The sequence below is a fragment of the Anolis sagrei genome, chromosome 1, assembly GCF_037176765.1.
Source record: "Anolis sagrei isolate rAnoSag1 chromosome 1, rAnoSag1.mat, whole genome shotgun sequence".
NCBI classification, from domain to species: Eukaryota; Metazoa; Chordata; class Lepidosauria; order Squamata; family Dactyloidae; genus Anolis; species Anolis sagrei.
In genome coordinates, this window is record NC_090021.1 from 72,875,013 (window position 1) to 72,887,030 (window position 12,018).

At 38.4% G+C, this 12,018-nt stretch overlaps 1 protein-coding gene across 4 annotated transcripts in view; it reads right to left on the reverse strand.

Moving 5' to 3' along the window:
• PLEKHG1 (pleckstrin homology and RhoGEF domain containing G1) overlaps positions 1-12,018 on the reverse strand; it is a 115,189-nt gene that overhangs the window by 17,301 nt on the left and 85,870 nt on the right. For all 4 annotated transcript variants that reach the window (XM_060753556.2, XM_060753557.2, XM_060753559.2 and 1 more), the window contains 6 exons: positions 11,570-11,639; positions 6,076-6,122; positions 4,498-4,648; positions 3,403-3,534; positions 1,635-1,817; positions 1,352-1,447 (listed from right to left, as the gene is read on the reverse strand). In XM_060753556.2, coding sequence (XP_060609539.2) covers positions 1,352-1,447; positions 1,635-1,817; positions 3,403-3,534; positions 4,498-4,648; positions 6,076-6,122; positions 11,570-11,639 — 679 coding nt within the window. The remainder of the gene's footprint in view (positions 1-1,351; positions 1,448-1,634; positions 1,818-3,402; positions 3,535-4,497; positions 4,649-6,075; positions 6,123-11,569; positions 11,640-12,018) is intronic.

The window sequence follows — 12,018 nt, forward strand, 5'->3', positions numbered from 1 at the left end:
TTTGCATTTTTGCATTTTGTGTCCTGCAATTTTCTGACAAAATTGCCCCTTTCCCCCGTCCATCACTGCAATGGTTTTCTACCATGGTTTTATAGATTAAGTAAAGGTAAAGGTTTCCCCTTGACATTACCTTCCTGCTGAAGCAGTGCCTATTGATCTACTCACATTTGCCTGCTTTCAAACTGCTAGGTTGGCAGAAGCTGGGGTTAAAAACAATAGTTCACCCAGTCCTACCGATTTGAAATGCCAACCTTCAAGTCAGCAAGTTCTGCAGCTCAGCTGTTTAACCTGCTGTGCCACCGTGGCCCCATTTTTGTATATTAGAACTGCAAAAACCAATGCTCACATACAAATACAAGATGTTATTTAAAGCAAAGGAATAATTTGACTGAAAAGTGAGATATATGACCTCAAATTAACTCATGAATTAATATTCCTAAATAGATCTGTTTGTAAGCAAGGTTACATTCAACTCATTCAAGGTGGGAAAGTCATATTGGATTTTTTAAATTATTCAACCACAGTAAATTCTAAAAAGCTAACATTAAATGGTGCAGCAGGTTAAACCGCTGAGCTGCGGAACTTGCTGACTGAAAGGATGGCAGTTTGAATCCGGGGAGCAGGCTGAGCTCCCACTGTTAGGCCCAGCTTCTGCCAACCTAGCAGTTTGAAAACATGCAAATATGAGTATATCAACAGGTACCACCATAGCAGGAAGGTAATAGCGCTCCATGCAGTCATGCCAGCTACATGGCCTAGGAGGTGTCTACAGACAACGCCAGCTCTTCGGCTTAGAAATTGAGATGAGCACCACCCCCTAGAGTTGGATTCAACTAGACTGTTCCCTGCTTTAGAATTCCACAAAACTGGCTTCCAAAGGGGAAACAAATATTAGAACTCAGATACAAGATTCAAGATGAATTGAATGAGATTCAACAGCAACAAGAGAATAGCTTTCCAAATCCATTAACATTTTGTTTAATTTTCAACAGACTGGAAAAAGCTTGAGCTTTTTAAAAAGCCAGGCCTAACTGGATTTTTGCATTAATTTAGAACCATTATTTTTCTCAGTAGGTGATGGATGATGCACAATTGGATAGGGCCAGGTCATGTCTAGAGCTTGGGAATGTTTCTTTTTTGAACAACAATTCCCTTTAGCTAAGGGTTCTAGTAGGTGCAGTTCAAAAAGGAAACTTTCCCAGGCTTTCTGACATAAAAAACTTAAGTGCAGTACTAATAATGTGTTTGACACTACCACCACAGTTCCTAGGATACATATCATAAGAAATGTAACCCCTTAATGTCATACTCCAGCATGCATTCACGGCAGATTATTGTACCCTTTAAATACCTGAACAGTATGCTGCATCTTGGGATTTTTGTAGTGGAAAACACTAAAGCTAAGGGGTTCTTTTGGTATCACCTCCACCAGCATGAGATTGCCACACTGAAATAGAAAGAATAGTTTATCAGTCAGAGGGAGATTATATAGAAAATGTGTTAAACTTATTAAAATTATTTACTATTTATATTTTGAGTGCTACAATATCTGACTTCTTCTCCTTTGCAGTGCATGGATTAATAATTATCTTAGTCTGAGACCTCACCCCCAAAATAAATTGAACTAGCCATACCAAAATATGTGCTTTGTAAGCAAACATTTCTTCTCTCTTCTTAGTAATAAGAAGCAATTTGTCAAAGAGGAACAAAGTGCGTTCATTTTTGGCTCTCTGGATGCGGAATGTTCCTTCTAGCACCAACTCCCCATAACTTGCAAGGTCTGGTCCCTTCCAGTTAGTCAGTAAGCTTTGAATCTCCTGAAAAAGAGAGAACAAGCAAGGAAAGAATTAACTGTGTCAAAAATCATTGCCTCTCAGTGCTTTTAATCAATAAGAACTACGTAACATATACTAGTATGTTCTTTCTATAGTCACAAGTGGAAAAAAGCATTTTGTCTACATCAATACCAATTGCACATTTCTCCCAATGGGACATAAATTCAACTGCTAGTCCCAACTGGAGGAGGTCTACTGAATCAGTGGCCTTTATCAGTAACCAGATAAATAGCCGAATCAGTAGCCGCAGTGCCGCAATGGGTTAAACCCTTGTGCTGCTGAACTGCCGACCTAAAAGTTGGTGGTTCGGATCCATGAGACAGGATGAGCTCCCATCTATCAGTTACAGCTCTTGCTAACCTAGCAATTGGAAAACAGGCAAATGTGAGTAGATAAATAAGTACTGCTTCTGTGGGAAAGGCAAAGAGATGCTCCAAGCAATCGCCGGCCACACAAAATGCAGGTACTTCCGAGGGCCAGAGATGGACACCGATTCCAGAAGCCAGATATGGAAAGGAGAAGATTCTGTCTTTGTTTGTGTTTGTGTGTCTCATTGTATATGACTATAAAGAAATTGGATGTTTGCTATGTACCGTATGTAAATGCTGTAATCTGCTCTGAGTCCCCTAGGGGAGAAGGGCAGACTATAAATAAAGTGTATTATTATTGCTGTTGTTGTTGTTGTTAGAAACACAACAATATGTGTTCACAGCAAACAAGATCACTCTGCTAGCTATTATTATTATTATTATTATTATTATTATTATTATTATTATTTTACTGACACAAAAACACAGTATATCACAGCAAATGAATTATTATTATTATTATTATTATTATTGTAGACCCAGTAGATCTATTCTAGTTGTAGCCCCTACATCAAAAATGTTTTCTCATGTAATACACAAGTTCAAGTTTACTTTTAATAAACTGAGTCCAAACTGAATTATGTCTGAATGAGAGAGTCCCTACAGTTACTCTAGGGCCATCCAGAGCTACCCTGCTCTCATATCCCTATCTCTTTTGTTGTATGAGATTTTCCTTTCACACATAATTCCCACCAGCTGTGATGAAGAGCTGTAGCTACTTAACATCAAGAGTTTTCTGAAAGGGGACTACTCATACAGAAAGCTTAACATATATAAACCCAACCCAAAGAAAGTGAATAACATGCCACAATGGAATGAAGAAAAATCCTTCCCAGCCCCAACTAATCCCTGAAAAGTGCAGAGGAGGGAGGGTAGGGACTAGATTATATAGCACAAGTTTATTTAATGCCCACCGGAAAACATGGGAGACCGTCACTACTAAAAAGACACCTGAATCCTGTCATACTAAAGATTTTATGAGAAGAGTCTCCATCTTTGCAGATTTTCCAATGGCTTTCTAATACAGCCCAAGAGACATCACTGCCACAGTCCCATCTTTTGGACAAGTGGGGGGTAGGGAATATTTCTTGGAAATCATGTTGCCAAGTAAATTTTGTGATCAAACACAAAAAAATCAAATTCAGTTTATGTTTAAATAATTTGTTTAAATAATCCTGGGAAGTATTTTTTTTACTCACCTGTAGACGGATAGCATGTTCATGTTTCCTTTTCATATCATTAATATGCCATGCTACTCTCTGCATTGTATCTATGGCATCCAATACCACATCATAACCTTCAGTGTCCTTGTCAAGATGGTTTTCTATCTCCTAGACCAGGAGGGAATGAAGATAAAATAAAATCCACATTAGGCAAGCAGATAATAATTAATAATCTGATCCTTAGCACACTTTTAGCTGCAGCTCCATCTCTTTGGATTGTCTAGATCAGTGGCTCTTAACCTGTGGGTTCCCAGGTGTTGTGGTCTGCAACTCCCAGAAATCCCAGCCAGTTTACCAGCTGATAGGATTTCTGGGAGTTGAAGGCCAAAACATCTGGAGACCCACAGGCTGAGAACCACTGGTCTAGATCAAGGGTGTCAAAACCCATTTTCATGGAGGGCCACACCAGCCTTGAAAGGTCCATTGGTTGCCTTGAAAGGGTCATTGGATATAGAGGGCCTCCATGGCAGGTGGCATGCTGATACTTTTTTTTTTTGAAGTGGATTGTGCTTTGTTTGATGAGTCACAAATTATATACCAGAAAAGAAAAATGGGTTCCCCTGACACTGTGGAGACCAAATTACAAATTATATAGCCATGCCTTATAGCCAGGATAGGGAATAGTGGCTTTCCAAATGTTGACTAACAGCCCACGTATGTGTTCCCTTGTTTGATTCCACCACACACAAAACCCCTGTTTTACCAGGAACCAATCGTTCTGACATAAGAAGGTCCAGTTGCTGGTGACTGGGACATGGGTGGATGACGTTCCCATACTGCTTTCACCAGTGAGCAAAGTTGCAAGATATCTCTTCCTCTTTGGTTGTTATTTTAAACCAAAAATGGAGTTTGCAATAACCTCCACCAGTAATGGTGAATAAACATTCTGGGAAAATGACTTTTCAACAGGAACTCAGATGCAGGGCCCCTGATTCAGACAATTTGGATCAAGTCACAAAGGTGTGCTTTGTCTCAAATTAGAGTGACTGGTTTTATACAATAAAAAAAATCAAAAAAATCCTGTACAATTCAGGAAAACATTAAAAAAGATGTACATTAGTGACAACATACATGTAAAAGTAGGTGATACTTGAGTATTCTCTGGACTGGTTTTAAGAGATAGGATCCTAATGGTAGGGAATGCTGTAAAGCCTCTTGTCTTTCTCTGAAGAACTTGGCCAGAGACTTGTTCCTCATGCATTCTGTTAGTACAGCCACTGATCTGTAAAAGATACAAAAATATTTTCATGATGTGTTCATACATTAAATATACAGGAAACAATAGCTTCACACGCACATCTACGCTACACTACTGGTTCCTTTTATAAGACTACTCCAAGCAAGATGCTGACAAATACTGCTTTTGGCAACTGTGCAATCTGCAAACTGCCATGTCTGTTTGCCATTGCACTGCCTTCTGCTTGAAGTTGGTGGTTTTAAAAGAGCAGAAAATGTTACTGCATCACAGGTATCCTGATATTACAGAACAGGAAAAAAACCTTGTATGTACATATTATTGGAGTTCAGTGGTCCAAAAAAAGCTCCAGACCTGGACTATGATACACCTACGCTGTAGTATTAATATAGTTTGACAGAACTTTAACTGCCATGGCTTAATATTATGGAATCAAGGTCTTTAGCCTTCTATACCAAAGACTGCCAGTGACTCACCAAATTACAAATCCCAGGATTCCAGTTAAAGTGGTATCAAGATGCATTAATTCTACAGTGTAGATACACGCAATGTTGCATAAGTTTTTGAGCTTCTGTATTTTTTTGATCCAGTGAGAATTGGAAGAACAGGCATTATTAGCTTGTGCTCAGAACAGAATGACTCAGTGTTTCGTATGCAGAAAAATGACCTCAAATTACATACCAAATGCTCTGGGGGTCCATTTGTTGGCAGCAAGACTGGCACAATATCTTTTTTACTCCCTTCTCTATTGCCAGGTAGGGCTATATGAAACCTCTCTCAAATCATGTGATAAAATGACCACTTCAAAGGCTTTCAGGCTCCCAAGAGACCTCTACTGTTACAGGAGCTTAAAACTCACACAAGAGGCCCTCTTCTCCTAAGATTTTAGATAGGTTTTATATGCGCCTTCCTTACATATGCTATGAAGTCCCAGGTTGGCTTGGCAACTGTCTGTTTTGTTGCTTGAAAAACCTGGCGACTCCAGCTTGATAAAGATTTTGACTGAAAACAGGACTCTTGCATCTTTAACAGATGTGTAGAGATTTCATCATGTGTTGGTTATCACACAACCAAATAAGAAACAACACCTGCTTAAATCCCCAATTCTACACTACCACAGCCCTGATCAGTTTTCACTCTGGTAACCCTGGATGGCCTGGAGGAAATAAAACACCAGGGCCCAAATCCTCTCTTGATGTTCTTGCCCCACTCTGCTCCAAATAGATATTTCTATCTGGGATGAAAAACAGAGGAACCTGGATATGACTGGCTGGATACGTAGGCTCCACAGAGTTGTGTGCTGTAAGTGTAGCTTAACAAAATGAAGTATGTAACATCGACACTGAAGTATCTAACATCAATATTGTTTAAGGAAACCACATTTCTACTTCATTACATGTTCAGCACAGAAAGATAATTTCCAAAAAAATACACAGAACAGAGGATTTCCCTACCTTGGATAATTGGTGCAATACTGAGTGTATATGTGGAAATCTTCACTCTGTGAATAGGAATCAGGAAGAAATTTTTTTGTTTAGTATCTTGGTTTTATCAGAGCTGCTTAGAAACTCTGAAATCAACACTTATTAGAAGCTGTCTTGCAAAGCACATTACTCACCACTATTTTATAGCCTAATACATATATTAGTCCTCTAAACCTCCAAGCCCACCACCCCAAATGCACCAATATATGTCACTTTTCTACCCATTTACTCACACAGAAACCTTAATTACCAAAAGCATGTATCAGTGCTATTTAGAAACTTGTTTTTGAAAATTGACTCATTATGGTAATTTACAGTTCATTGGGGAATATTGCCCATAAATCCAATCTCAAATAATGCAGACCCACTGATGCTATCAGATTTATTCATATAACAGCCACCTTACTATTCAGTAATTGATTCTATATGTTTATTTCGGACTAACAATTGGATCAAGGTCTTGTTGTCTATTCCTTCATTATTTTCAGAAACAGAAAATTATAATTTCCTTTCTGCAATGTACTCATTTCTGGTCAGCCAAGAAGAAAAGCAAAGGGTTAGAGAAAAATAGCCTGCAGAGCTGCCTAGGTTGTCTTTTATAATTTCAATCCTCTTTAGCCACTACATTTTTGCTGCCCACCTTCTGAATCTATCTTGGCAGCTTACAAAATAAAAATAAAACTCAAGAATATAATAGTAAACTTAAGATCAAAAACAAATTACAACAGTAACAGAGTAAAAGCCAAAATTAACAGCAAAGAAAGTCAGTAGTGTTAGGATGTAAAAAGCACTAACATTTTAAAAAAATCAAAGCATTTCCAAAGCTTGAGAGAATTATAAGGTCTTCACCCAGCACTAAACCAGCACAATGTGGACATCAGCTGTGTCCACAATAGGTAAGCACCACGGGGAAGACTGATGGTTTTGTTAACACCCTCTTCCCCGCACTTGGCAAGGGCATTTGGAAAAAATCTCAGGAAATGATACTAGACTTTAAACAAATAAGGGAGATGCTCAGCCCAGGTACTTGATCCCATCTTGCACAATTTTATAGGTTAATGCCAGATGTTTCAATTGCACCTGGAAATAAGACTAGCAGCCAGTATAAACGAAATGGCAGTGCCATAATGACAAATCCATCTACTAGTCCTAGTTCCTGCCTAATTTGGGATTCAGTTTCCATAACTACAGTATATGTAAACAACTCTTTCTGTTACGCTCTCAATGCATGCATTTTTCATGTTTGAACCCAGTTAAAGTGGTCTGTAATATTTTTCAAGAATATACATTTTCAGTTGTGCTCTAGGCTTCCCATAATGACAACTGGAAAGGACTTCTGTTCCTTTACTAGTTGTGTAAAACAGAATTTCAGCAGGTTTTGCTTTTTCCCTGGTTGCATAACAAGCGACAATTACTGAAATCCCCATTTCTACACAAATATTAAACGGACTCAAGCACTTTTTAGTTTACAATCAGACAACTTGCATAAATTGGGAACAGAACAAGAAGAATCTGAAGTTTACAATCTTTCCCTAGTCTTGGGAGGCCAAGGGATGCACATATACTTTTTCATGGTTTTGTGAATTGTAACATTGATAAATTTTCTTTAAAAATTCAGTTAATGCAGTCATTCCACCCTGGCCTCACACATAAAAGCTGTGGGTGTGCAACCCAAGGGAGAAGTAGAAGGATTTATGAACCATTTCACAGTGCATGATGACATCTGATAAGCATAGTGTACCTGACTTTAAAAAAAAAAAAGGATTAGTCAAACTCTCCATCCTACTTAAGAGACTGTTTTATTGCCAGACAGTGATAGTCCACCCAGTAATTACAGACTTCAGCTGAGCCTTTACTGATACTTTTTTGCTTACACATCAGATTTAAATACATATAGCTGTCTTCACTGACATAAAAACAATAAGCTTGAACCACAGTCTATTAAATGCATACGTTTTAAATTAACAGCTACTGCTGAAAGCTACCCCTGCAAGGAACTAATAATAAAGTCAACCACAATCCACTGCAGAAACATTACAGTCTGTAATTAGCTGGTGGAATAGATTCGCATTCTAGTTCTCACTGTAACAGAAGCAAATGCAAAAATCAGTATTAAATTACATCCACACTCTAAATAAAAATTAAAAGAAAGCAAGTAGAAAAAAACATACAAGACAGTGCTATATAATCCACTATAACTATGTTTAAACCTCCATGGCAGCCATAACATCACGTAACTATGAAACATCATCCTGCATATGAACTGATTTTTAAGCTCGTAAGAAAATGTTTTCTTCTGTTTTGCAGTACATTTTCTTCCACCCTGCTGTCATGGAATTAAACAACTGGAATTAGAGAATGTGCTAAAGGGGCAAATAGTAAAAGAGCCAATTAAACACCAATAAAAATATAAAGCTGTGTAACATCCAATGTTGTATGCATGAGTTTCACTTGGCATTGGCAATAGGACTTCCCTTCCCTTCCACAGGTTCCAGTATATTCCAGTCTCTGCTATGAAGAGTCCTGCAGTCCACTAGCACAGATCCAGAATTGGACTGGGGGAGGGTGCAGATGTGGATGCTAAAGGCATCCTGCTCTCACTGTCCACCATGGCACTTAGGGGCCATGGTGGACAGTGTCGACATAACAATTTCTTTGTAAAATATCTAGCCTGCCAAGTCTAGATGTCTATTCTTGCAGTCATTCAGTTGATGTTTGTGTATAAACTGACATTTTAAAAAATGCACTGAAAATCAGTAAGATAAGGCAAAGATGTCTGGCTTTCATCTGCCGATAATCCTTTTGTGACCTGTGAATGCCTATAACTTTCTGCATGGGGCCTTTGTTTAGGGTGCTGGCTGTCCACTGGCTGCTATTCCAAGAGTTTGTTCTAGACTACAGCTCCCAGGCTCCTCTGAATTCTCTGAATGATGGCTGGAAAGATTCTGGGGCACAGCAAACAAAGTGTTCCATACTTTGAGTTTTGTCCCCCCACCCATTTATGTGTGATCTATGGAAATATGGGTCTAAATCATATAGTTAGCCATGAATAAAGAAGATGCAAGTCTCATTTACAGTGCCAAGTTAATGCAATTTGAAGCTAGCTTCCAATTGTGGTGATGAGACAACAAACTCCCACAAAACTGTGTGAAAGAAATGTGCACCAGTGCTCTGTGGTTTGAAAAATCACCATCTGGACCTCAAAGTAGTTCTAAGATTTCCTATGGTTTCATTTGCAGAGTGAAACCACTTTCTTTAATACTGGTTTGAAACTGCATTAAATGGTCTAAGTGTTGATTTACCATTGAATAATTGATGCAATGGGTCTACTGTAGTTGGAAATTACCAACAGAATTGTGACTATGGACATAATTGGTATTGTGTACATGACTGTATTCCACTGTGCAAGTGTTTTCTCCAGTAATGATTGGTGCCTCTCGTATCAGATAAAGATGCTAAGGTATATTCTCAAACACCTTTAGTAATGCCTTTGAAGTTTGGACTAAAATCTTAAACAGTTTTATTATCTCACTGACTGACATGGAAGTCGCTCCACTCCCCCTAGCTCAAGATCTCCTCCAATCAGGCGGTGACTTTGCTTTTATATTTCAAGTCCCATAAATCCATTAAGGCGTTGTTTAATCCCCAACCTCCTGGTATTTAGTATTCATGTTTTGTGATTGCATCCTGGCATACAGCCAAGGGGAAGGAAAAATAAGATGTAGATTAAATTATGATTGTTGTCATATGAAAGCCCTCGACATACATCCTTTGTCCCACTGGGGAAGCTGCTCTAGATTTTTTAGTGGTATTTTGCCATGCAACACAATGAGTTTTAATATTGTAATTGATTGACAGCCTTAATAAATGAGGCTGCAATGTATTGCAGTTGAATAAAAATGTAGTCAACACACAAATTCAGGATTTCTACTGGCATCACAAAATTGACTGACTTTTAGGATTTTGTTAGTTATGTGTTTGTTGGTAATCACTGATGGATTGTAATTTTCTACTGACGTAAAATGCCAAACTCCATATCAAACCAACATTTTGGTGGGTTGTCCACTAAATAATGGAGAGCAGCTGAGAAGCATCCAGCTAAGTTCCTACAGTTGGACATACAGCACCAAGGTCATTCTTCTGTACCTCTGGAGGACCCTTTGGAAAGGCCTCTACAACCTGCGGTCCTCCTGGTGTTTTGGCCTCGATCTCCCAGAAGCCTTAGCCACTTATTCAATGGCCAGAAATTCTGGGAGCTGAAGTTAAAAACACATGGAGCGCCATAGGTTGAAATGGCTTCTCCTAGAGAATGGCATATCATTATGCATACAGATATAAGAACATAGCTGGACACTTCTCTGGACCCCTTTCCACCAACTAATAAATAGCAGGAGGAGGGGGCTGCGGTTTCTAAAAAGTACAGTTTGGGTGGGATGTGAGGGAAATAGCTTGTACTTTTTTTGCTTGTGAATAAATTTACGATACTTCTCTCTGGGCCAGTATTATATATATATATATATTATCCTTGGATTAGTTACAGTTCCATCCAACTTGCATTTAATTGCATACATTCTGGCAAGCAGGAACATCCTGCCTCATACAAGAAAATATAAAGACACATACATTTATTCAGAGCCATAAATATATCTGTACAGATCATGCTAACATATGAAGTTTGACAAGGTGAATAAAATGTCAAAATGTCACAAGGAGAGAGAAGATGAATGTAGGAGGGGAAAGAGTAAGGACAGATGCTATCTATGTTCTTCTTGAGAAGCACCGGAAGCCAAAACCAACTCCATACATCTAAAGTAGAAACATCCATCCCACAAACTATTTTGGAATAAGAACTCAGAGTCAAAGATTTCTCATCATACATTTGTGGACCACCCATAAGCTGTCTCTGACAGATTCAGAAAAAGAAAGTGTCCTCACTGTAAAGTCAAAAAAGGAGTATCCCAAACTAAAGTCAATGTTAACTACACTAAATTGTCTGAAATTTTTGAAATTCAGCCATCAATTTGTTAATGTTTGGTATATTTGAAATTCAAGTTAAACCCTCGTGCCAGCTGAACTGCTAATCAAAAGGTCAGCGGTTCGAATTGGGGAGCAGGGTGAGCTCCCATCTGTCAGCTATAGCTCCCCATGCGTGGATATGAGAGAAGCCTCCCACAGGATGGTAAAACATCAAAAATCCAGGAGTTCCTTGGCCAGCGTCCTTGCAGAAGGCCAATTCTCTCACACCAGAAGCGACTTGCAGTTTCTCAATTCACTCCTGACAGAAAAAAGCAGGAATACAAAATACAGATAGGAACTCAACTAAAAGTTGAGAATTCACTCATACTAAACTATTTGATGTGATTACATTTGCAAAATGGTGTCATCGTCAAGGTGATTTATGTATGAAAAAGCTGAAATAAAACAGAGCCCTGTTTAATATTACAAAGAAAATAATATCACTTACCTTAGATACGAAACATTCTGCTATAGCTACTGGGTCATTTTCACAGTTTTCCAAGTCTTGCAAAAGTTCACTAGTTCATACAAAGAAAAAAAGAAAAATAGTATTTTTTTCTAAATACTTTGAATACTTTCTGCACTTTGAATATAAATTGCAATAAAAGGAACTGCTTCTCATCTGAAGCACTTTGGATAAGGGTTACTCAACTTGTAATAAATAGGGGAGAAGGTTACAGGCAGGTAGAGCACTTTATTCATGTGGCAGTTACGGTGCTGTTTAGTGGTGAAGTTTGAAATGCATGATCTTGTCATGACAGTCCTCCCCTTAACTTATGCTCCCAAAAGAAAGTTTAAAAAACTGCACACATCTGTGTTTTGGTGTCAACAAACCGGTTCTAGCTTTTATAGAGCACGCTTTCTTAACTGCTAGGTTAAACCAAATTATTTTTCATT